This window comes from Pleurodeles waltl, chromosome 1_2 (genome assembly GCF_031143425.1).
Source record: "Pleurodeles waltl isolate 20211129_DDA chromosome 1_2, aPleWal1.hap1.20221129, whole genome shotgun sequence".
NCBI lineage: Eukaryota > Metazoa > Chordata > Amphibia > Caudata > Salamandridae > Pleurodeles > Pleurodeles waltl.
The window spans coordinates 1,238,464,822-1,238,492,174 of NC_090437.1; the positions used below are offsets into that span (position 1 = coordinate 1,238,464,822).

General features: G+C 42.4%; 1 protein-coding gene across 1 annotated transcript in view; it reads left to right on the top strand.

The window, feature by feature from the left end:
- Nucleotides 1-26,352, top strand: part of LOC138250114 (histamine H2 receptor-like) — a 413,320-nt gene extending 386,968 nt beyond the window's left edge. Inside the window, exon 4 of the mRNA XM_069204564.1 lies at nucleotides 19,788-26,352. Within this exon, the coding sequence (XP_069060665.1) occupies nucleotides 19,788-20,493 (706 nt within the window). The 3' untranslated portion in view covers nucleotides 20,494-26,352. The remainder of the gene's footprint in view (nucleotides 1-19,787) is intronic.
- The last annotated feature ends 1,001 nt before the right edge of the window (nucleotides 26,353-27,353 follow it).

Below are 27,353 nucleotides of genomic sequence, written 5' to 3' on the forward strand. Positions count from 1 at the left end.
ATGCGGGCAAAAGTCAAGAAGAAAAGACAAAAAGAATTTGGAAAACATCCGTCTAAGTTTAACTAAGAAAAAAAGACAGATGTCAGCATGCTAACTCTACTCAGAAAAGCAGGTCAGGGAAAATAACATTTGCATTAGAATATACCTTTCCTAGGTTCAGCATTAAATTCAGTTTAATCAGCAAAGCAAGTAGATCATCAGCAAAGTCCATTAGAAGCACCATCAGGAAAAAAGTGCAAGACACAGACTGCACATGTAAATTAGGAAACGTCCAAGGGGACTAGTTAACAGAACTAGATTCAAGAGGGGACTGACACTGAAACTTAGAAGTCCTTCCCTGATTAGGAATACTCAAATTAGTTGATTGGTCCATTTGATGAGTCCACATTATAAAAAGGGGCACTGTCCAATAGAAATTATAACACAAGTTGAATTTGAAACATTAGGAAGCTCGACCAGAGTTGGTGTGAAGTCATCCCTCCTTTCTGAATGACTCCAATTTGTACATCATTTAATGCAATCCATGTTCCTTCCCATGGCACAAGACGGTTTTCTTCTTTCTCATCGAAACAGTCTTTTTAAACAATAGTACTACTCTCCTTTCAGTCATCGTGTCCCAATGTGGAAACATTCAAGGACACTGCAGTGTAAAACTTACACATAATACAATAGGACTCTTTACTAATCATGTGAAACAACCTCATGGAAAAATTAATGTTTGAGAGAAATGACTCACCAGTTTATGCTGCTGCAAATAGGAAGACGTCAAGCCTGGTTATGCTAACACAAGAAATACAATGTATTAATACTGTCATTAATGAAACACACATAATATGCAAACTTATGAATTCAACATATATCATCAAAATATGCAAAACCAATTCACTAATAATTGCAATCTTTGCTAAGGCATCACATTAAGCACAACAGATTTGCTCATTTATGTTTCTGCACACGTTACTTTAAACTAATTAATCATAAATCATTATCAATCATATTAATTTTTAATAATAATAATTCATCCTAAAGATTAAAACATATTTCAATATTGCTAAATCATGTTAGCACTGTCAGTTCTGGCAGGCATAATGTCTGACATAGAAAATGAAAGTGAACACTTTTAAAATACGTGTCAGTGCAGTTTTCTCTAGGTTAGGCTTTTAAATATGAATATAAATGTTACCTAATGCTGACTCCTGGTGCACTTAAAGCATTACTAAAATATACACTCCAGCAAGCGCCATGTTGGCCTATTCTTCCTTTTCTGATGTTGATGTAAGTTTGCCCTCACTCCTCAACTACCTCACTTCTTTCTGTTGTTCTTCCCTCATCGTTTTCCTCTGACTCACTCTCTGCACCTCTCCTTGGTTGATTGGTCATGCCCTCACCCCCATGCTTTCCCCTCTGTTTTGCTGATGTTCCTCTCTTCCCTCACCCTGTTCCCCAGCAGATGTATTAGCACTACTGGCAACCTCATGCCCTGTGCTCCCCACTCTCACTGTGAAAAATTCCTCTTCCCTACCAAGGCCCAAATAGTCCTTCATCTGCATCTCTTCTGTCACTGGTCATTGTAATGCAGGGTGCCCACTGTCCGTCTCCATTCGCTCTCATTCCAGGTCACTCCCTTCCTGGTTCCAGCTATCCTCTTTCCTTGCCTGGGGGGGCTACTAATTTGAGAAACTCTGCCCTAGATACCAAAGTCCTGGACTCCCATGACTTCTGGAGGCATACACCGCCCAGGGTCCACCAGGAAAACTCTTGGTCTTAGCACCACCTTATCTGAGGTGCCCAATATACCCCCTCCTTCATTCTCGATGTGGGCAGGGTAGGCGTACCTTGAGCCCCTGGCTCTTGTGGGGGTGTTCCAGTGGGACTCCCCCTCACCTGGGGTAAAAATTATTTTAAAATAATTTAATACCCAGCACAGCTCTGTGCAGCACAGCAGCACTCCTGCACATGCCCCATGTGGCACTGTAAAACTCCTGCCAGACTGTGCCTCTGCGAAAACACGCAAACATCAACAAGCATCTACAACTGAATTTTGCACGGTCTCTAGGTACTGCTGGTAGTGATTCAGCTGAAGAAAAAAAAGGTGGTGGTCCGTGGGTGGTTAGTCTTCTGCAGATGGGTTGCGTGCAGGGCTCAGTGAGGGAATTGGGGCAAAATGACAAAGAAAAGAGAACGTCACAAAAAAATCAAAAGGTTAAACTGAAGTTATAGTTAGGAATGGTAATAAGATTTTACTTTACATTAGAAAAACCTCAGAAATTCATTGTAAAAAAAGGTTGAAGTGAATTCACAGTTAGGCATTGCAAAAACGTTTTATCTTATGTTTTAAAAAACGTTATAAATAACATGATGTCATAGTTAGGTCTTCTAATGATATAACAACTAATGTTTAAAAACCAAATACTGAAATTCACCAGTTATACTGTACTGATCTAACTGTAAGTTGTGCCCCCGCCCAAGCACTGCTTATGACCTCATGTGTTACATTACTCAGCTTCAATTTGAAAATGAATTATATGCCACCTGTATATTGTATCTAGTCATATGGAACACAAAATGCGCTAGCCAGTGCTTATTAACCAATCCCACCTGAAGTGCCAGCAACAGCTGATTGGCTTGATGCAGATGGCTGGGTCAAGAGGGCCAATGAGTTGCTGCTGCTTGTCTACACAGGGAAATCCATGCCAAGGTCTGAGGGTAGATGACATGAAGTGCTACATGGGGGTAGTGGGTTGGTGCTACTTGAGTGTAGGAAAGTACCCTCTTTCTTGGCATGGTTACCCCCATTTTCTACCTGATGTCAGTGTGCTTGACTGTGTTCACTGGGATCCTGCTAACCAGTGATTATGCTCTCTCTCGCAAAAGTCTGTATTTCACTCCCAATTGGAATACTGGTGCCACCTTATAAGTCCCTAGTATATGATACCTAGGTACACAGGGCATTGGGGTTCCAGGGGATCCCTATGGGCTGTAGCATATATTTTGCCACCCATAGGGAGCCCACGCAAAGGCATCTGCAGGACTACCATTTTAGCCTGCATGAAAAGATGCAAGCACCCTTTCACTGCCATTTACACTGCACCAGGTCACTTATAAGTCACCCCTAAAGCAGGCCCTCCAGCACTGAGGGCAGGGAGCAAAGTACCTGTGTGTGAGAGCACCCCTGCACTAGCAGAGGATTACCCTACAACTTCCAGGACCATTTATCCAGACTCTGTGAGTGTGGGGACGCCATTTTACACATGTACTGGACAGAGGTCACTACCTATGTTCTGCTACATAATGGTAACTCCGAACATAGGCATGTTTGATATCGCAGATGTTGTAATCATACCCCAAGGCTTTTGCAATCATTAGTTGTATGATTCCATGCACTCTGGGGCACCTTAGAGAAACACCAGTATTGCCATTTCAGCCTTCCGAGGTTTTTCAGGCAACCCCAGCTGCTGCCACCTCACAGACAGGTTTCTGCTCTACTAATGCTTGACAAGGTTGAGCCCGGGAAGGCAGAATAAAGGATTTCCTTTGGGAGAGGGGTGTTACACCCTCTTCCTTTGGAAATAGGTGTTACAGGCTTTGGACGGGTAGTCTCCCCAAGCCACTGGAAATGCTATAAAGGGCACATTCGGTGCCCTCCTTGCATAATCCAGTCTACATCGGTTCAGGGACCCCCAGCCCCTGCTCTGGCGCGAAACTGTACAAAGGAAAGGGGAGTGACCACTCCCCTGTCCATCACCACCCCAGGGGTGGTGCTCAGAGCTCCTTCAGAGGGTCCCTGGGTTTTGCCATCTTGGATTCAAGGTTGGCAGGGAACTCTGGGAGCATCTGAGTGGCCAGTGCCAGCAGGTGACGTCAGAGCCCTCTCCTGATAGGTGCTTACCTGGTTAGGTTACCAATCCCCCTTTCAGGGCTATTTATGGTCTCTCCTTTGGGTGGCTTTTCAAATTCGGATTGCAAGACTCCAGAAGGATTCCTGTGCATCATCCACTTCCACTTCTCACTGAAGAAACTGCATCTGGACCTTCCAGGAACTCTACAAGCTACAACAAAGAGGCAAGACGCCTCTTGTATCTCCGGTTCTTGCCAGCAACTGCAACTGTTTCCCGGTCGTGCATCCTCTGAAGACAGCCTGTCTTCAACCTGCATCAGAAGAACAAAAGAATCTCCCTTGGGGTGAAGGAGTCAATCCCCTGCTAATGCAAGCACCAACTGCAATGACGACTGGCTATGCGGATCCTCTCTCCTACTGATCTTTGTGGATTTTGCATCATGGGTGGTAGACTGAAGTGGTCCTGACGGTCCTGACGTCCAACTTTCCAACATTGGTGGAGGTAAGAGCTTGTCTCCCCACGCAAGACAGTACCCCGAGCTCCGTGTGTTTTGCAGCTGCCAAGTCTTGTTGGCATTCTTTCACCAAGTTCTTCATTATTCTTGTAGCTCTGGCCCCCAGCACTCTATTCTGCGACGCCCAGCTTCCTGAGTGGTTCTCTGTCGACATGGGAGCCTTTGTCGTAGTGCTGCGTGGGCCTCTTTTGCACCTTCCTTGTCCCCATGTTGTGGGAATCCTGTGTGCATTACCTGGTCTTCTGTGTGCTCTATGAGTTGCTGAGAGCCCCATCTGACTTCTCCTCCTGGGTAGAGTCCACCTGGTCTTTCCTGGGCCCGGACAGCGCCATTTTCCACTAAACGCGAGCTTTGCGTGTGCCAAGGCTTGTTAGCAGACTCTGATGACACAAACCCGACTACAATCCTCCAACCAGCGTGGGACATCTCTTGCACCCTCCAGGAATCCGACTTTGTCTTCTTGGGTGCAATACTGACTCTTCTTCTTCACCAGTGGTTCTTCTTTCGTACCTTCATCCAGGTTAGCAGGGGCCCGTGCTCTTCTTGGACTCTTCTGTGCTTCTTGGAGTTGGTCCCCTTCTTCCATAGGTCTTCTGGTCCAGGAATCTCCTGTTGGTGTCTGGCAGTCTCTTCTGGGTTTTGCATAATTCTTCTTCTCGTATCTGTGTGTGTTCTGGGAAAGTTATTGTGTTTTACCCCTGCTTTCCTAGTCACTGGGGAGGGCTCTAGTACTTACCTTTGGGGTTTTCTAGTACGCCCACCTCCCCTCTACACACTACACTTACCTAGGTGGGAGACCAACTTTCGAACTCCACTTTCTTAGTAGAATGGTTTGTTCTCCCCCTAGGCCCATTTCTAACTATTGTGATTTTCAATAATGGCACTGTTTTCTAACTGTTTTTATGCCTATTTTTGCATACTGGTGTAAATAATTTATGTATTACCTACCTCCTAAGGGATTATAGTCTCTATGGTATTTTTGGTATTTGTGTCACCAAAATAAAGTTCCTTTATTTTTGTAACACTGAGTATTTTCTTTCATGTGTGTGAGTACTGTGTGACTACAGTGGTATTCATGAGTTTTGCATGTCTGTTAGATAAGCCTTGGCTGCTCATCCACAGCTACCTCTAGAGAGCCTGGCTTTTAGACACTGCCTACATTTCACTAATAAGGGATAACTGGACCTGGTATAAGGTGTAAGTACCATCGGTACCCACCACACGCCAGGCCAGCCTCCTACATTGAGTTGGGTTAATTTCTTTATTAGGGTGCCCTACCTTGTAGCGTGGACCACTATTCCTTTATAACTCTGAAAACATGATCTTAGGACAATATCACATTCCAATGCTTCTATAACATAGTCTGGCCACTTCAGCTTTATCAGAGCCTGGCGTCAGTGAATGTCAATTGTTATCCTGCGGTAATCACATTGTGATTACCTTACATCATGATGTTTTACCTCGTGGGTCCTTTACGTGACAGCCTAGAGGGTAAGTTACAATTTTGGATATTTAATTTTCTAAATGGAAGGAAAAGCCCACTTGGGGTAAATACCAACAGAAGCCCAGCTTGTGATTGATATTATGTTGAACATCTAGTTACAAGCACAAGTATTGATGATGTTGTGTAAGGAATCATGTCAGCGAAAACAGAGAAATGATAATGACATCTGAAACAGGGATCAAATCCCCTGTTTGGCACATCATGAGATGTCACACAAAATATATATATATATTTTTTTGTTGGTTATGCTATTGGGAACATTTTGTAAAGAACACAGTATGTCTTCTATTTCTATGTGTTGATAAATGTTTAAAAGGAAATAACCAGAAGAAGGCGTGACATCCTGTTTGAGAAAGGCTGGACCACCAAAACGCATCACAATCCATGCTGGAGTGAATTGGTCATTGAATTTCGCATCACAATCCATGTTGGAGTGAATAAGTCTCTGAATGATACCTCCTTGGAGTGGCAACTATTTGTTTGCTGAGGAAGCGGCGTGAAATTATGATTTATGGCACCGGATGTGAGAATCAAGCAGCATCTAAAATCTAAGGAATTTAGCATATACATATACATACATATAATACATGGGATTCTGTAATCATCATATAAATCCATGTTTATAATTTCTTTAGAATCAGTGACTAGCAACTCACTAAGGGTCAGATGTAGCAAAGGTTTTTACCCATTCTGTGTCTATGGGAAAAAGTGTTCATAAATATGGCCCTTAGTCGCCAATTATAAAGAAAAGATGTCAGAACTGGACTATTATAAGTTATTGCAGAGGAGTTCAGACATCACAATGCCTTTCTGCCAGAACCAGCAGTTAGGTAGTATAATTGAAGCAGAAGCTGTTTTAAACAACCAAAAAAGAACATTGATTTTCTTTCTTTTGCCCTTCTTTAATAGCTGACAATGACAAGCAGAAAGAATATGTTTCTTTTTTTTTACTCCTCAGCTAGAGGAAAATTTGAATCTTTCTGCATGTTACTACACATCACCAACTACTGCAGCATTTTTTTAACTGACTTGTATTAAACTGTTTCCAATATCTGTTTGCAACAAATATCTAACAGGTTTTTGATGTATTTAATTTTGCACTACAGGTTGTGTTATTCTTCTTCATTTTGCACACATGCTATATATATATATATCTAAATTCATGCACTGCTGATTACCCCACAAATTTCAACAGTCATGACATCTTTGATAACATCATTGATAATATAAATGTAATATTTGCAGTAAAATTGTTGACTAAAAAACTGTGCATGGCGGGGGCACGCGTTATAGATAACTATGACTATAACATGAATTTGTATGGTTTTGTATGTTTAAAATGTGAGCCTAACTATAAAGTTCCTCTAACCTTTTTTAAGTGAATGAAAGATAATCACATTGAGGCAGTAACTATAACTCATCCCCCGTCATGCACAGTGTTGTCATCAATGATGTAATGGGAGGTACTTATCAGTGCATGGTAAGGACACAAGTTATAGGTACTTTAGGGCACAAACTATAGCTGCAATTACTAGTGAATTTCAGGGGCTTTATTTGTGCAAAGTGGTATGTTTTAACTGACAGTATTTTAACTAACATTTTAACCTAACTATAATGTTCCTTTAACCTTTGATTTTGTTCAGTGAATTTCTAAAGCCCTGCATCCACGAGCTATGTCCTTTAACAATCTAGGCTGTGTGATTTTAATTAAGGCAGACCTACTGGCCTTGCCAGAGAGTGAAAACGCCAAAATATAAAACAAAGGAGGCCTATTGGCTTTATCAAGGGATCAGTGCATCAACAAATAAACAGACATATTGGCTTTGTCAAAAAGTCACCACTTACTAAAATCAAATTTGTATTTTATAAATTTACACATTGCAATGTTTGTTTAATAATAGTGATTGCTCAAACATGTTTTCAATAAAGCATTATTTTAAAAAAACATTAAATATGAGTTTTTTCAGAACAGAAAGTGCAGCCACAGAACCAATCACAAGGGGTCTCCACAGTCTTGCTGGAGACCATAGTGCACCAGTGCGAAGTGCTTTAAAAATATGGTAATCTATCATAGGGTCACGGATTCAATGAACCAGGAGACTTACTCAGTTTGTTTTAATGTTCCTGCTAGGCTGTAGTGAACCCCGTCTGACCACCGCCACATTAAAAAAAATCTTTAAAAGTACCATTTTAAAATTTAAAAAACATTGAACTTCACCAGGTAGAGTCAACTGAAGTCAGTATAACTTGTGCACTTGCCATGCATTGCTTATAACCTCCATAGTACATTATTTATGGCATTTTCTATGATATCATTGACAAAATCACTGATAATATCTGAAATTAAATCATTATTGACATGGCAGGTGCATAATTTATAGTTACTTTAGTTAACCATAACTAGTGAATTTCAGTGTGTTATTAATGTAAAATGGTAGTTTAACTGACATTTATATCTAATTATAATGTGTGTTCTGTACAAATTTATACGTATTTTTTATGGAGGTTAAACCCCCATACATCTCATTTTAATATATATTATATGTGTGTGTGTGTGTGTGTATATATATACGTTTTATATATATTATAGTTAGGTTCTGAAATTCAGCAGTTATACTTTGAGTTGAAGTAACTGTAACTGTAACTCGCGCCCCTGCCATACATTTATTCTTTAATAATTTAACTTCTAGTGTTTAATGGAGATTTCTATTGACGTTCATGCAAGTAAATTCAGAACTATAACGTCCCTGTAACCTTTGTTTTTTTCAGAGAATTTCTATGGTTTTTTAAATGTAAAGTAATTTTCATTACAACACGGTAATCCAACCACTGCCAGGCACAGCGAGTGTTGGCCGGAGAGCCAGCAGCCAACTCTCGTTACCCCATCGACCCCCCCAACCCCGTACCGTGCACGGTCAAGTTGGCCGCAGGGCCTCTTTCCCTGGGTGTGAGAATAGCTGTGAGAGGGTGTCTGGGTGTGAGAAAGGCTGTGAGAGTTTCTGTCTCGGTGCTAGTGTAGGTGAGAGGGTCTACGTGAGGGTGAGAGGGTCTGATTGCGCTCCAGTAGATGAAAGATGCATTCACCTCCACAAAAGATTTCAGATCCATTTTCAGTATGGAATTGTGTAGTAAACATACTTGCTTTGCCTTCACTATGCCCAGGGGTTAGGATCTTTTGTCCTGTACAGAAGTGGAGTTTCAACTGAGGCACCTGCTACGTTTATATTTGTAAGTGCTTCCTGTTGAGGTTTAATTTCTGTGAAATAAGCATCATGGCCAGAAAGGAAGCTCCCCTGCTTGTTTATCCAACAAGAGTCTACATTCTGCACAAAATGTCTATCCAATTGGAGCACTTTCTACTGGTTAGTTAGTAACTGCACCTCATTGGGTAAAAGTCCAGTGTGGGGGAGGGAAGCCACACATCCCCACTCCCCCCAGCCAATTTCAGCCCCAAAGACCCCATCCCCTGAGGCCCACTACAATTCCATGGGGGGGCCTGCATGGCCCCCCTCCCGGTGCCTATTTTGGCCCTGGGGACCCCATCCCCTGGGACCTGGCTTTACTATTTTTTATTTGTTTGGAGGGGGACCCTGTGGCCCCCTCCCCAGGCCAATCTTGGCCCCGGAAATCCATCCCCTAGTGCCCAGCCATCTGTCCTGGGTACCCCATAGGGCACATAGTGTGCAATGGGACCACAGGGAGCCACATTTCCGCTGTGTTCACAGTCGGCTCCCCACCTCCTGAGGTAGCTGGCACTCCTGTTACTAGGAGACCTGTCCTGGCACAAGGAGCTACTAAACATGCAACTCCCTGTCTATGAAAGCAATTGTATCCTCTGTTATCCTGCCCACATGTCTGCGGGCAGGGAAACAGAGAAATACCTCTGCTTCCAGCATGCGAGTGCTGTTTTACAGCTCTTGCTTGCTGGAACCAGAGTGTTTGCTGTGAATTGGCTGGAGCTAGTAAAACTCCTGCCAAGTCACAGTAAACAGCTGTGTCCAGGGAGTAGGCACCCAGGTACACAGCAGAAGCGGGTCCTGGGGGGTGGCGGTCCCAGGGCCATTATTGGCTCCTCGAGTGGAGCCGCGTGGTCCCCATCCAACATTTGAAATTTGCCCCGGGAGTTGATCAACGGACCCCCTTCCTTATCTTTTTTCAGCCCCGGCAGGTGGTGGTCCCCAGGGCTGCAAGGGGGTCATGTGCCCTCTCCCTTAATGCAAAACAAATTTCCCCAGGAGGTGGCGGTCCCAGGCGCTGGGGGAGGCATGCAGGCCTCCTTGTGTTAAATTAGTCTTTAGCCACGGGGAGGTGGCGGTCCACAGGGCTCTAGGAGGGTGCCATACAGGCCTCCCCCATTTCAAATTATTGTTTGACCCAGGGATGTGGTGACCCCAGGCCTAATACAACCCTAGGAGGGGGGGGTGGCATGCATCCACCTCCTTTTAAAGTCCCCAATGCCCCCAGGACCTACCTTGGGGCAAAATAAAAGAAAAGGCTGGGACACCGCCATTTTCTAAAGAAAATCTCAGAAAAATCAGCAGATCCATTCGCTGATTTTTCTGAGGTTTTTTTTTTTAGATGCTTTTTAGTCCTGACAGGGTCTGTGGGTAACCCCTAGGCCAATGCTAGGGGCTCAGAGTGACCCTACCCTGGCCCCCCTTTTTTTTTTTTCGTGGCACTCAGCTGAAGCCGAGTTCCAAGATGGCGGCCAACATTTCCTAGCTGAAATGTTGGCAGCCAATTAATGATCAGCACAAGACAGTTGGATCCACAGATTATCTGCTTGCCTAGAGATTGATATATTTTAAACTCTAATTACTCAAAAACTATTGAACGGATTTACACCAAATCACACAAAGCACTTCTAGAACAAGAGGTAGCTTTCTGACAAATTTGTTGTAATTCTGTTCATGATTCAGGCTGTAATCATGTTCAAAAATATTAAACATCCCATTGATGTAGAATGGGAAAAAAGTGTTAAGGAAAAAAAATTGAAAAGCTCAAGCGTGAAAGTCACAGACCGTAACACTGAGCATTGAGAGGTCGAGTCCAGTCATATCCCTGGTCATTTCCCTCCTTTTTTGTGTGCAAATGTTAAGGTGTAGTAGATAAATATTACATTATGACAACAACAAAAAAACTCGAAATTCACTGAAAAACACATAGATTACAGGGACTGTATAGCTAGGAAATAGAACTGAAAAAACCTTAAACTTCACTTAAAAAAAACAAAGGTTACAGGGACCCTATAGCTAGGTTCAGATTTTACCCACACACAAATCCATAGAAATGCAGCAGTTATAGCTATACTTATCTCAAGAAGCCATAACTCATGCCCTCAATTAACTATCACTTGCGCCCTTGTCATGCACTTCTAATTACCCAAAATATAACATCAGTCATGACATCTGCTATAACATCATTGATAATTTCCCTGCAAAATTTGCAATACAATTATTGATGAGAAAACTGTGCATGATGAGGCACGAGTAGAGATTGACCTCTTAGGAGAATCCTAAAGAATCCATTTCTTAAATTATGTATTGAATGTTGAAAGGATTATCAGCACAGTAAAGGGCAAACTGGCCACCCTACAGGATAGTGCGACAAATGGCAAACTCGGTTAGCAGTATAATGCAGAGTGGTCTACATGGTCTCCAGTGGAAGTAAGGAAACCATCCCCAAACTACAACTATTTTACCCTTTATTAGACCATCTTCTTCTCTTAATACCTTGTCTCATCCTTTTCCTCTAACTCCAACCTTTATGCCTCATGTTCCAATGTATCAAGTTAATTCCCCTCTCTGTCTTTCTTTCCCATCATTTCTAAAAATATTTTAGGTTGTTGTTAGATTTGCCAGGAGAGGGGTTGACACTTTCATGACAAGTGAGATGCAGAATTTAAGCCATCCACGTTTGAAAGTGACATGCACATTTGTAGCATTCTTTTTCTTTAAATTTAAAGTAGATGCATACCAATTGACAACCCCATTATTTGTTTCTACTAACTACTTCTTACAACCGTTCTATAGATTAGAAGCATTGTTAGTAAGAGTTTCCAGTCCAACTCAGTAGTACTTATTTGTTCACCCTAGAAGAATGAAAGGCTGAGTTTGCTTCACCAGGATTCATAACTGTCACCTCCTGGAAGCCCTCGGTTAACGGAATAGGAGCATTGCCTACCGAGATTTCATACCTGCTACACATGCTGGTCAAGTGTAACTAATAACTGATTTAGGAGATTAAAGCACCTGCATGGGAGGTTGCCCATGTGCACTCAGCACTTCTTGGGCCCGAACTTACAAGATAGTTCAGGTTGGTAAGGTACTTGTTAAAAAAAGATCTGTGGCTTGCAGGTTTGAATAATCTTTAAAACTTTTGTGCTATTAATGTACCTGTTGCAAAACAGTATAGAAACCTCAAGGAGAGAACAGCAGTGGAAAAGTGGGAACAGGAGAGATGAAGGGAAAAGGGCAGCACAGGAGGAAAGTAGGGACATGCAGTGTGAATGCTGTTATCTCATTTAAGGCAGCACTTGAACAGTAACAGTTTGTAGGTAGAGGAGCAGAGATGTGTTTGTGGATTTCTCTTTTTGATAGAGGGGATATATACTTTTACTCAGTGCTTAGTTTGTAAATAAAAACGAGCCGGTGGCCAAAGCTCTCCTCTTAAATACGCGGCTGCTGCAATTAAAAGTGCAAGCACTGAATACTGAGGCAGCGTAATCCTGAAACCATCTCAGGCCTCTTTAATCCATTTACAACTCCTCCCTGCCCCTTCAGTCCACTCCTGCAGCTTTCTGGTTTATCAAATTGTGATGCTTTTTAGTTTTTCTCTTCCTCATCTTTCCCATATGTGTTTTTTGCTCGCAACAAATGCTTGAGGCAGAAAATTAAGCGCCGGCTCTCAAAACTAAGTGCTGGTGCTCGGCACCGGAAACAACAAGCACAAAATAAACACTGCTTTTACTCCGGATTTCTCCAATATTATGTTAGATTTTACCTACGGAAAGCCCAAAGCATGCAGCACCTCAGCCCTCACGACCACCTACACAGCATGTCTTTAAAAGTTTGAAGTTGTTAATCTTTGTGAATAAAGGTAACTTTTTTCCTATCTGATTCGCAAATGTGGACACTTTTATTTTGGGGCCTGTACCTGTTTTCTGTCCCAGTCCGCCCCTGGCAGTGGTGCAGTGACCGACATGTAGCAACGATGTTGTAAACTTTACATACCTGTTAGAAATTGGGTTTTTGGTTGGCAGTCAGGTTGCCCTCTGTCCAAGCAAGAACCCTCACTCTAGTCAGGGTAAGTCACACACAATCCAAAATCAGCCTGTGCCCACCCTCTGGTAGCTTGGCACGAGCAGTCAGGCTTAACTTAGAAGGCAATGTGTAAAGCAATTGTGCAATAATAAATCATACAATACCATAATATAGCACCCCAAAATTACACCTCACAGTGTTTAGTAAAATATATAATATTTATCTGGGTATATGCAGGTCAAAACGATCAAAGATGCAATATGAATTTGTAAAGATATCACTGAAAAGTGATATAAAGTGTCTTAAGTCTTTAAAAAGCAAACAGAGTCTCTTTCAAGCACAAAGTACCTGGTTTCTGATGAAAAAGGGCTGCAGAAGAAGAGATACGTTGAAAAATAGTGTGTGCGTCGATTTCTCCCCAGCACACACGGACTTGCGTCGTTATTTTTCACGCGAGGAAGTCATGCGTCGTTTTCCGGTGTGCGGACAGTCTTTTTCTATGGGTCGCGGGGATTACCATGTCCCGGGTCTGTGCGTGGATTCTCCTGCTTGTTTTCCGGCTGCGCGTCGTTCCGCGGGGCTGTGCGTCGAAGTTTCGCTCTCACGGCAGGCGTCACGTCGATTTCTCCTTTGGAAATTTGGAAATCGGGCGGCGTTGTCCTTGCGAGGCCGTGCATCGAAGTTCCGGTCGTCCCGAAGGCGTCGAGTCGATCAGCGTCGGTGTGCGGCGTTTTTCTCGCCGCGGAACAAGCTGTGCGTCGAACATTTCGCCGCACGGAGCGTCCAAGTGAAAAAGAGAAGTCTTTTTGGTCCTGAGACTTCAGGGAACAGGAGGCAAGCTCTATCCAAGCCCTTGGAGAGCACTTTCACAGCCAGACAAGAGGTCAGCAAGGCAGCAGGCCAACAGCAAGGCAGCAGTCCTTTGTAGAAAGCAGACAGGTGTGTCCTTTGAGCAGCCAGGCAGTTCTTCTTGGCAGGATGTAGTTTCTGGTTCAGGGTTCTTCTCCAGCAAGTGTCTGAAGAGGTAGGGCAGAGGCCCTGTTTTATACTAAGTTGTGCCTTTGAAGTCGGGGTGACTTCTAAGAGTGTCTAAGAAATGCACCAAGCCCCCTTTCAGTTCAATCCTGTCTGCCAGAGTCCCAGTAGGGGGTGTGGCAGTCCTTTGTGTGAGGGCAGGCCCTCCACCCTCCCAGCCCAGGAAGACCCATTCAAAATGCAGATGTATGCAAGTGAGGCTGAGTACCCTGTGTTTGGGGTGTGTCTGAGTGAATGCACAAGGAGCTGTCAACTAAACCTAGCCAAACGTGGATTGAAGGGCACAACAAGATTTTAGTGCAAAGAAATGCTCACTTTCTAAAAGTGGCATTTCTAGAATAGTAATATTAAATCCGACTTCACGAGTCAGCAGGACTTTATATTACCATTCTGGCCATACTAAATATGACCTTCCTGCTCCTTTCAGATCAGCAGCTGCCACTTCAACAGTGTATGAGGGCAGCCCCAATGCTAGCCTATGAAGGGAGCAGGCCTCACAGTAGTGTAAAAACGAATTTAGGAGTTTTACACTACCAGGACATATAACTACACAGGTACATGTCCTGCCTCTTACCCACACAGCACCCTGCCCTAGGGGTTACCTAGGGCACACATTAGGAATGACTTATATGTAGAAAAAGGGGAGTTCTAGGCTTGGCAAGTACTTTTAAATGCCAAGTCGAAGTGGCAGTGAAACTGCACACACAGGCCTTGCAGTGGCAGGCCTGAGACAAGGTTAAGTGGCTACTGAAGTGGGTGGCACAACCAGTGCTGCAGGCCCACTAGCAGCATTTAATCTACAGGCCCTAGGCACATATAGTGCACTCTACTAGGGACTTATAAGTAAATTAAATAGCCAATCATGGATAAACCAATCAATAGTAGAATTTACACAGAGAGCATATGCACTTTAGCACTGGTTAGCAGTGGTAAAGTGCCCAGAGGTCAAAAGCCAACAACAACATGTCAGAAAAAATAGGAGGAAGGAGGCAAAAAGTTTGGGGATGTCCCTGTCAAAAAGCCAGGTACAACATGACCCCCTACCAGCCTAAAGCCAGGGGAGAACAATCACTATCCTGATGTACTTCCCTGTTTGAGGCGACAGAACAAGGACCCAGGCCCACAACAGCAGGGGCATGCTCCAGTTCTTCACCTTCCTGACTCCAATTGGATCCCTCTGTCCATACTCTCAGGGCCCACTAAGCCAACCCAGGGGGAACCTTTCTCCTTACCTGCAGATCCCATCTGTGCAGCACCTAACCTTATTTTGCTAACAGATGTCTCCCAGGAGCAGGATAGTACCACCAGGACCAACACAGTGGTATTGCCCACTCTACCCCCGGGGTGTGACACTTGTCCCCTCTCCAGGAATAACTCTGTCCACTCGGACAGCAAGCCACAGTGGTTACTGACAGCTGCCAGGGATGAGAGCCAGGCCCCAGGCCTCTCAAAGCTCTCCCACCACTGTGGCTCTGGAGAGTGAGGGGCTGTAGCCCCAGGTGCTGGGCACCCTTTAACCACTCTCCCTTCCACCAGGTCAGGGATGACAGCCTTATATGTAGAAAAAGGGGAGTTCTAGGCTTGGCAAGTACTTTTAAATGCCAAGTCGAAGTGGCAGTGAAACTGCACACACAGGCCTTGCAATGGTAGGCCTGAGACAAGGTTAAGGGGCTACTGAAGTGGGTGGCACAACCAGTGCTGCAGGCCCACTAGCAGCATTTAATCTACAGGCCCTAGGCACATATAGTGCACTCTACTAGGGACTTATAAGTAAATTATATAGCCAATCATGGATAAACCAATCAATAGTACAATTTACACAGAGAGCATATGCACTTTAGCACTGGTTAGCAGTGGTAAAGTGCCCGGAGGTCAAAAGCCAACAACTACAGGTCAGAAAAAATAGGAGGAAGGAGGCAAAAAGTTTGGGGATGTCCCTGTCAAAAAGCCAGGTACAACAATACCCTATTGCAAGTGTCTTACTTCTTATTTGATTATGTTTACCTACATTGTTTTAATAAATCTCAAGGTTTGTTGATGTGTAAGTTTTCAATGTTTGGCACATCTACACTTTATAGCCACATGTGCACTGTATGTGGTATTGCAGGCTGGGACGATATCATCATCAACAAACTCCAAATATCAGGGCCAGCACATGGACCCCAATAGCGTTGTGAGAGATTCCCCATCATCGTTAGCGGCCAGCTCAGAGTCAAGTATTTTCCCCCGGCATTAACATTAGGAAAAACTAGAAGGTCCAATCTGGTGTTCTGAATATCCATGGCACATAAAGTAACACTACTCCAAAGAGAGGTAGACAAGAGCTTTTTAAAAATATTTGTCAAGAAATTTAGAATACAGTCCACCTCGTTTCAACAATTAAGCCATTGCACACAGCAATAATTATTCAAGCATATTTGTGAAAAGAACATATTGTGGCATACTACCCCTTCTAGCTCTGAGAGGCATCCTTTACTTAGATTGACATGTATGCTGTGCTGTAATTGGGGAAAGGAATGTAAAAACTCAAATTTCAGAGTGTGAGGAAAAGAAACCATGCGGTGATGCATGTGTGTCAAAGGAGCTACCAGCCTGGTAACAAATTGAATTCCTACCCTCCCACTTACAGGATTAAAAAGAGGCAGACCTGTAATATAGACACAGGAAGCAGTTGAAATCAACATGCTGCAGCATCATTTAAGATTTGATGCCTTCATCAGGACAATACGAAACAATTCAGATACCAAAAGTTATTTTTTTGCGGAGTATCCAGACTGTTCTTACAGATAGAGACATGAAGGGGCATATTTATACTCTGTTTGCACCGAATCAGTGTCATTTTTTTTTACTCTAATTCGGTGCAAAACTAACTCCATATTTATACTTTGGTGCTAGAACCCTCTAGCACCAAATTTATGGAGTTAAAGTCATTTTTTGAAAGTGGAGACCTACTTTGCCTTAATGAGATGCAAGGTAGGTGTTCCCGTGCAAAAAATGACTCTATGGCCTTAACGCCATATTTAGGGGCATATTTATACTCTGCGGCATATTTATACTCTGTTTGCACCGAATTAGTGTCTTTTTTTTTTACTCTAATTCGGTGCAAAACTAACTCCATATTTATACTTTGGAGCTAGACCCATCTAGCAGCCAAGGCCCCGATTTAAACTTTTTTTGCACTGCTTTAACGTCATTTTATGATGCTAAAGTGGCGCAAACTTACAAAATATTGGCCCTTATTTATACTTTTTGCTGCAAAACTGCACTAACTCAGTTTTGCACCAAATTGTTTAGCACCGGCTTGCACCATTTCTGTGCACCAGCCAGGCACCATATTTATGGAATGGTGCAAGCCGGTGCAAAGGGTAGGCTAGAGTTTTAAAAAATGACTTTAGTCGGGTGGGCCTGGCAGTATAGAAGAAGAGGGGTTAGCACCAAAAAATGGATTTAGGCAGGTTAGAGTAACAAAAAAAATGACTCTAACCAGATTAGCATCATTTTATGGTGCTAAACCTACCATGCCACATGACTCCTGCCTTAGAAAAGGCAGGAGTCATGCCCACCACCCCAGTGGCCAGCACAGAGGACAGGGGTCCCCTGGGCATGGCCACTGCACCCTGTGCCATGTATGGGGGCCCATTTCATGGCCCCCTATGGCACTTTAAAAAATAAAATGCACTTACCTGTACTTACCTGGGATGGGGTCCCCCATCCTCGCAGTCCCTCTAGTGTGGGTGGGGGTGCCCCTAGGGCCTAGGGAGGGCACCTCTGGGCTTATTCCATGGTGTTCCACCATGGAAATAGGGCCACAGGTCCCCTAACGCCTGCCCTGACCCTGGTCTTAAAAAATGGGGCAAAGCAAGCTTTGCCCCATTTTTTGACCCCTCCTCCCTCCCTTGCACTATTTTTACATGGGAGTATAAATATGGTGTTAAGGACATAGAGTCATTTTTTTGCACGGGAACGCCTACCTTGCATCTCATTAAGGCAAGGTAGGTTTCCACTTCCAAAAAATGACTTTAACTCCATAAATTTGGTGCTGAACGGGTCTAGCACCAAAGTATAAATATGGAGTTAGTTTTGCACTGAATTAGAGTAAAAAAAAATGACGCTAATTCAGTGCAAACAGAGTATAAATATGCCCCTTAGCATCAAAAAATGATGCTAATCTGGTCAGAATCATTTATTTTGACTCAAAACTGCCTAACGTCATTTTTTTTAAAGCTAGCCTACCCTTTGCACCGGCTTGCACCATTCCATAAATATGGTGCCCAGCTGGTGCTAAAAAATGGTGCAAGCCGGTGCAAAACTTTTTTGGGCAAAACTGCCTTAGTGCAGTTTTGCACCAAAAAGTATAAATAAGGCCCTTAATCATTATTTTGAACTCTGGTAGTAGTACTCCTTATTTTCAATGCTAGTAGTTTAGATATATATGGGATTGTGGTGTTACACCCAGCCACTCTAACATGTTCTTGGGGGCATAACGTCATCTATAACGTGACCATAAAAAGCAACTAAGGCCCATATTTATACTTTTTTAGCGCCGCATTTGCACCACTTTTTGACGCAAAAGCGGCGCAAACTTTGCAAATACAATTGTATTTTGTAAGTTTGCGCTGCATTTGCGTAAAAAAATGACGCAAATGCGGCGCTAAAAAGGTTTAAATATGGGCCTAGTTGTCTAATCCCTTCCCTTGCCTTTGTTCGTAACTTGGTAGATGACCATCTGCATTTACAAAACGTGAGCTTAATATTAATGCATTCCTATCATTACGTAGGTGGTTAAAAAGAATCTCTGCTTTAATGCTAATAACTGAGGAAAAGAACGGGGGAGTATTTCATTTACTCTTATGCAAGCCTATATACTACCTACATACTACAGTTTTAATTCATGGCATTTTATATACCCTCAAACCAGTGAGCCCCTCCCCAGACAACCAAATGCCACCAGGTTAGAGTCAGGGCTGAAGAAATAATTGAAAATGGGTTAAACAGTTAAAGCAAGAAAGGGTATGAAGTAACAATGAGTATGGAATCAACATTTAAAATACAACTTCACAGAGCTTTTCTCCTCACGTCCAGTGTTGATGAACCTTTGATAAACTTATAAAAAAGTAGTTTTATTAAGATCAAATGATTTGGTTTCATTCTGTCTCCCCAATGAAGCCAGACCGATAGATTCTGAGATGGAACACCCACTGTCGTTCCCTTCAGTGTAAGTCTTGTATGCACTGTTTTGTTACTATCTGTAATATAATGTAATGTTTCTCATCACATGCCAATGCAAGCTGCACTGCGTAGGCAAGAATACCCAGAAACTAAAACTATTAATGCTGGGGCACAAAAGTAACATCCAGTGTGTAAAACATTTTGACAATTTGGTGGCTCATTACAATGAGGAACAAAATACATCATGATTTGATGAAAGAGAGACAAAAGGGTCATGCATGATCTGGGAAATATATTAACTATTAGTAATAACCTGGTGAGCATTTGTTGTTTCTTCTTACTGTGATCTGTGGGTGATACAATCACAAGACACTATCGAACGCTGCTAGACTAACCATGTTTAGGTGAAAAAATGGATTATTGTTCCCAGCGCACATTAATGATGTTTTCTTGTGTTTTTGCAGGTGCATTATAATGACCATAACAATATGGGTCTACTCATCTCTAATATCCTTCCTTCCCGTCATGCAAGGTTGGAACGAGATACCCGGTATAGACTTTGACACGGGCAAAGAGTGTGTATTTGTCACCAACTGGACGTTTGCCATTGTGGCTTCTGCACTGGCATTCTATATCCCCTTCATGATCATGTGCAGCATGTATTTCTTCATCTATAGAGCATCCCGGCTTAAAGCCACTCGCATCGTATCCCAGACCCTGGATCTCCACTACCATCCAGACAGCAAGCGGCGAAACAACTTGCACCTGGAAAACAAAGCAACCAGAACAATGAGCATCATCATTTCGGTCTTTGTCATGTGTTGGCTGCCATACTTTGTGCTTAACGTTTGGATAGCCACAAAGGGGATCGACTCAGCCAGTGCAGTCCTCATCAACTCCTTTAAAATTCTTACATGGTTAGGCTACTGCAATTCCACGATCAACCCCATGCTTTACGCCTTCTTAAACAGGGATTTCCAAAGGGCTTTGAAGAAGTTGCTCGTCTGCAGACGCTGGAGATCTCAAGTGGACATTGGAGATGATATGGTCTCAATAGTCACCTTTTCAAAGACAGCACCAGATGCGGACTACAGCATTAACTTACCGGTACCCAGCGGTGCATTAAAAAGTAAACAAATGATGAAATGTAATGCAACTGTTCATTTCTGAAGCAATATCATCACAGCATTTCTGGGGAGCCATTCATACAATGTTTCTTCCCACAATTTGAGCTGTTGTGTGACATTTTAGACAATCCAATAATCCCCAGGGTCATTTCTTTTGGGGGTTTGGGCTTCCTCTCAGACCATGCAATGTAAAACTGTAATTACTAAATCCACTTAACTCCATCTCATCCATACTATATTCTAAGATTTATACAATTTTGTAAACCTGTGATTAGAAAAAATGTAGATGTTAAATTCTTCAGTAAAACTGGAATTTATGTGAACGATAGAAGTCACCCCAGCTTGCCTTGTTCATTTGTTGTCTCCCAAAGTTTCAACAATACCTGTGAAATCAAGACACAAGGGCTGTGGACTCATAGATATTCCTCATACATGCATCACCGTTCTTCTAGTTGATAAAGGGACAGACATATGGAACACTGGTATGGTTGTGTCAAAATGACCATAACAGAATGAGAGAACTTGCCATGAGTGTTTGAACAAATGAGAGCCATTTACAAAACCACATGAAGAACCTTCAAACATTTGAAAAGTTTTTTCCAATTCCTGTGTAAAGCTAACAGAAATGTAGAAGGTACATACAGTTGCAGGATGAACCGCAGTTCAAAAGCCATATTAATTGCCATTTTGTGGATGTGCATTCATAAGACGTTTGTGTAAACTGACCTCATGGTAGAGGTTTTCTCAGTGGAATAACTGTTATGGTGTCATGGGAATTAATAAAAGACTTTAAGCAGTTTTTCAAGAACAAATGTGTCTTCAAATCAGTGCATAAAAATACCCAGCCTTGCTTTCCTGCTCTTGTTCTTTTCTTAATGGTACTCTGGGATTCGGTGTTAACCAGAAACTGCTGCAGCCTTCAAACCATCCCATTCCTCAGTTTAAGTAGGTTTCCTCTTTCTTCTCTGTCATCCTTGATTCTCTTACCTAGATCTTACATTTCTCTTTATTTGATGCATCACAACTTTTGCCAATCTTCTATGTACTCTTTGGTAGCTCATTAGCCCTCTTTACCTACCACCAATATGGCAGAACTTTTCTTCCCTTGTGCAAAGCTCCCTGTACCCACCCAGGTGTGTGGCTAGCATAATGGACAAAGCCTCCCTTGTGGTCACTCAAAACCCATTCTGGGGGTAGCCCCTTTCCCACTGGGATTGGTGCCTGGTTGGATAGCAGGACAATGAAGGGGCATGCCTAGGTGCGAGTAACATTTGCTTGTGACAGGAGAAGCACCTTTTGAAGTTTAATTAAGTTTCTGGGTGCAACCCAGATATCCATCCCGCCATGGGAGAAAAGCATCTCCTCACACCCAAGACTTTTGTCCACTACCAGGGATCAATAAATATCTCAGCACAGGAGAGCCATTAAAAGCCAGGTGTCACTCAATACTGTCAGAAAGGCGGATTTGGCTTCAACAGGAAATGCCAACTTTGTAAAAGTGGGGTTTACAAAATAGTAATTTAAAATCTGACTTGATCATTAGGTTGAATTTTGAATTACTATTGAGTCCTTGAATCATTTTTCTAGATAGACCCAAACTGATGTTATGCATTATAAGATGTTATAATGTAACCCTGTGCTTTTCTTTGGAACAGTCAGCTTTGCCACAGTGAAAAAAAGCAATGTTGTGGACCTTTTACTACCATAACATGTAAACGTTAAGTACACATGTCCTTTTTTCAAACAATATCGTGCACCCTACCCTATGGGTATGAAGGTCCTATTTTAAGGGTGATCAAATGATTTGATTTCATTCTGTCTCCCCAGTGAAGTCAGACTGCTGGATTTTGAGACAAAATGTATAAATGTTACAAAAGAAGGTTTAGGCCTGGCAAAAGGCGTTATTTTGCCAGGTGGTATATGCAGTTTTAAAACTGCACATTCAGGCTGCGGTTGTAGCAAAAATGGAGGAGATAGGCAAAAAGATTAGGGGAAGATCACCCTAAGGCTGACAGGTCTAACACATGCTTTTCATTGTCACTTGTCACTGCACTGATTTGATGGCATGATAGGCGTGGCAGTCCACTAGAGATATTTAACTTACAAGACATAGGTACACTGGATATAATAGAGACATATAGGTATGTTAAATGTACCAAACAGGGTTTTTATCCAATTTGACAAGTTTTCAGGGATCAGAGCACATGCACTGGGGCCAGGTCAGCAGGGTCCCAGGGCACACAGTCTGTAAATCAACAGCATCAGTCCAAATACTGGGGATGCATTTTCTTACAGTCTCCAAGACTAGATAACGATCTAGGAGAGACAGATTAGTCTTGGAAATTCCATCAAGTGAAGGACAAAAAAGATGATAAACAATATTTGTCTTTCATATAGCCTTTCTCCACAGTCTGACAGTGTAATAGCTACAGCAAAGCAATCATTTACTTTCATATCCCTATACATTGCTCTTTGTATAACTAAAATCAGAAACATGGAAGGCAGAGATAGTCCTGCTCAGCAAGTTCATTCCCCACCAAGGTATCTTCAATTGTAGATTCCTCTCGCCCGAAAGGCCACTAAACTTCGGAAGGCAGAAGCCTAAACACTGACTTCAGTAAAAACAGATCAAACTCAAATAGACTTGGTGTGAAGTACAAGACAATTGTACTCATTGATGCTCTATGGGCCTGATCCTCAATGCTCCAAGCCGGGTACGATAATTATCGCACTTGGTATGAAACAAAACCATGGTGATTTTTTTTGCATGTGAAAATTACCACATATCCTGAGATTTTAGGGTTTAACATGTACATTTTGCTGCTTACCAAACTCATCCTGTTACTATACACTTTTTCCCATTTTATTTCCCGCAGGTTTGTCCTACCAAAATTTAATGAAGGGTGGGGTTTTTATTGCACCCAGCAATTAGAACGTATGGTAAATACAACACAACTCAGAATTACAACTCACTCATAATCAGGGCAATAGAGTTTGAACTGAACTGTAACTCTTCGAAGAAATAGTGGTAATATAGTGTATTGTAAGGGCACTTTACTCAACTTCCTGTTAGGTCGTAGCCTACCAGACAGGGCAGCTGTATGGTATGTGAAGGACATCTTGGGGATTTTCAGAGAGTTGACCTGGGAATGCATTCTGCCTATTGATTGCCATTGGCTTTCTAGTTTAATTCACATTTTCTGGCTTTCCATTTGCTGGCTTTATTTGCTTTAGGCTCCCCAGCTGAACTACGTACTTCCCCCATGCCAAAGCCATGTTTACAGTATTTTTCCATGAATTAAATTTCTGTAATAAACAGGCCTGTAAATCTTGTTATTATCTCATCACATTTGCTGGGCATTCAAAGTCGGAGGTCAAATGTCAAGCTGTGTGTTTGAGGGAGACAGTTTTTTAGTTTGGTTTCAGCTGACTTCAAAGTGAGAGCGTTTAAACAAAAGAGGAATGCAGTGCACTTTCTCCATGGAGCCTGGTTGTCCCTTTTTTTAATTTTATCTTAGACGTAGGCATTTCAAAAGGTATCTCGTTTTTCAGCTGCACAAAACATTTGCCTTTCATTTGTGGGGCATGAAGTTCACAATTGGCTTTGTCACAGTGGGTGGAAGCATGAATGTTTCTAAAATCATGTTTGAAAACTATTACTTATGAAAATAAAACTTGCACTGATTTAGTCTGATGTACTAGTACTACTAAGATGAAACCATTCTGCATGTGCATGAAATACATTTTTGGAAATTTTCCGGACACTTTTTCATATTTGACATGTTTTGTGCAAAATGTCTTTTAAATGAAGGTGGCCAGAAAGTCAAGTGTGCAGAATAAACTTTTTACTTGGTTTTGTTCAAATTGATTAACTTGTACATAAATGTTGCCCATTTTCAAAGTGGGGCTGCATGAAAAGTTCAGGTGGCGCTTGGGGGCTGCACTGATTTAGTCTGGTGTATTACTACTACTAATAAGATGAAATAGTTCTCCATGTGAATGAAATACATTTTTGGAATTTTTGCAGTGACTTTTTCATATTTAATATTTTTTTTTTTTTGCAAAATTCTTCTACTTTGGTGAGTTAATTTAATTTGTGGAACTGCCTTTTTATGAACAAAATACAAAACCGCATTTCAGTCTCACCTTCAGCTTAACATATGGTGATCTTGGGCAACTTACACTGTTTATGGCCCATGCCCATTTACTGTCAAGTACAGGATAAAATCCTTTCGCAGGAAAGAGCCAGTCACATTGTAACACAATTGAACATTGCTTGGTTTTCACTTTGGTGTGTAAACCATGTTTTATTTATGACATCTATGGCAACTCGTTTTGGAGAGCTGGATAAGTTTAAAGGCACTTTTTATTAAAGCGTTTGTGCTTATGTTTAGCTATACATTAATTATGTATTCTCTCTGCAACTGTGCCCTTTTTGGAACACATACATTACTGGATATAAACGATTTCTCATTTGTCCTTGCAGGCACTGGGGTCATGATTTGAATAGTGCAGCAGGTGCAGTGGCACAGGGGCCAAAAGCTCAAGGAAACCCACTGAACACCAGTTATTGCTATATTTGACAGCTAAACAAACAATAACCAGTGCAGTTACCTTGTAGGCACTAGGGTCACGATTTAGATGGTGCAGCAGGTGCAGTGGCACAGGGGCCAAACGTTCAAGAAAACCAACTGAACACTTATTATTGATACATTTTACAATTAAACAAACAGTCAAAAGTGCAGTTACCTTGCAGGCACTAGGTTCATGATTTGAATGGTGCAGCAGGTGCAGTGGCACAGAGGCCAAAAGGTCAAGAAAAGCCACTGAACAGTGATTAATGTTATATTTTACTACTAAACAAGCAGTCACAAGTGCAGTTACTTTGCAGGTATTGGGGACATGATTTGAAGGGTGCAGCAGGTGCAGTGCCATGGGCCAAAAGCTCTAGAAAACCCAATGAACACCAATTATTTCTACATTTTACTACCAAACCACCAGTCACAAGTGCAGTTACCAAGCAAGCAGCAGGTGCAGGTGCACTGGGCAAAAAGCTCTAGGAAAACCACTGAACACCATTTATTGCTATATTTTACTACTATCCCCAATTCGGAACAAGCTATGGCTGATATCTCCTCACTCACTAGCGACTGTCTGCAGTCCCAGAGCTCCCTGTGGCTCCCTGTGCGAGCACCACCTCCTTCACTGTCATGCTTCCTGACCCTTCCTCTCTCTCCTCACAGCTTCCTCCCTTGCAGGCTTCATCTTGTCCTCAACTAGGACACTGGCACACCTAAAATAAAGTCACAGTACGGGCAGCTTTTATTAAAAGCACTTAAATGTTCTATAAAGTATTTCAGTGCTTTATAAGAGCACTAGTTATATTGCACAGAGACTTTTTATGGCACTGGGGAGATTACATGAGTTGGCCAGGATCACAGGATATTGAGCAGACGCAGAGACTCCAACCCAGTTTCCCAAGTTGGCAGCTCTTTCCTTTACTTCACATCTTTATCATAGACATCAGCAACATGTACAAAAAAACATAGACAAAGATAATAGATTTCGCTTAGGTGAAACGTATTGGCTTTGCCAATGCGTGTTCTTTATTATTACATATAATACGATTTTGGAATACATACCTTCAGGATGTGTGCTGCACGAAACATCTCTAACATTTGATTTTACTAAAATGTTGACAATATAATAGCAACCCAGGGCATCCAAAGGGTGCACATAACTGACATGCCTTTTAATTCACTACTGCATTGCCACTGTGGGTGGACGCATGAACATTTTAAAATTCATGTTTGAAAACTATTCCTTAAAAAAATACTTGCACTGATTTAGTCTGATATACTACTAAGATGAAACAGTTCTGGATGTGAATAAAATACATTGTAACAAATTTTGAAGAGACGTTTTCATATTTTACACATTTCTTGCAGAATGTCTTCAAAAATGTAGGACGGTGGCCCAAAAGTTAACTGTGCAGGACACCCTAGTTACTTGCTTCCTTTCATGTTAACTTGTTAGCCCGTTTTGAGCAGGGGGCGGCATGCAAAGGTCAGGAGTGTGCTTGCGGCTTCAGACTATAGATCAACAGGTATGTATAGTATAGCTTATACAGCAGCGTTGTCTTCAGTGCAGCATAGCTGCAAGTAAGAAAACAAAAAAAAGCTACAACACAGTCAACATTTGCCATGTCATAAAGCTTTTTATCTTTCCTTTCAGCCATTTGCAGCATGGGTAAAGAATCATTGGCAAAGCCAATAGATATTGCATAGGCAAGACGTATAGGCTTTGCCAATGCTTGTTTCTATTCCCTTCAATGGATGAATTGCCACAAGGCTGATTTATATCAATTGAGTTTATTACTCTGGTTATGGCCACTGCCGCCATATAGTTCAGCACTCTGCTCCACTCAAGTTGATAACCATCCCTTACCCCCCAATACGTTAATTAGCTTGCAAAGAGGCAGGAAAGATAAAATAGATGGCTACAATGGAGAACGGCAGTAAGTCGGACTAGGAACTGTCGACATAACAATACTAGTCCAAACTGCGCAGCTGCGAGTGAACAAAGTATGAAGGGGGGCATATTCTCCGTCCCTCCGGGTCTGCAAAGCCACAACTGAGGGACAGGCTACGGAGAGTGCATTGGTAGGCATTAAAATCCAAGTCCCTGTGCTTGCTCAGGCCCCAGTTCAAAACGTATTTAGACTCTTGCAGGGGCAGCTCCTCCGCAAGGGTGGAGGGGCGACGCCCTCCAGGCTCAGAGCCAGCAGCAGAAAAATAAAATGATATTTCAATATTGTTTTATTTTTCTGCTGCTGGCTCATCCAGCATGTGAAGGGAGGGGTGGGGCTGGGCCTCGGGGCGTGGGAAGAGGGATGAAGAGAGA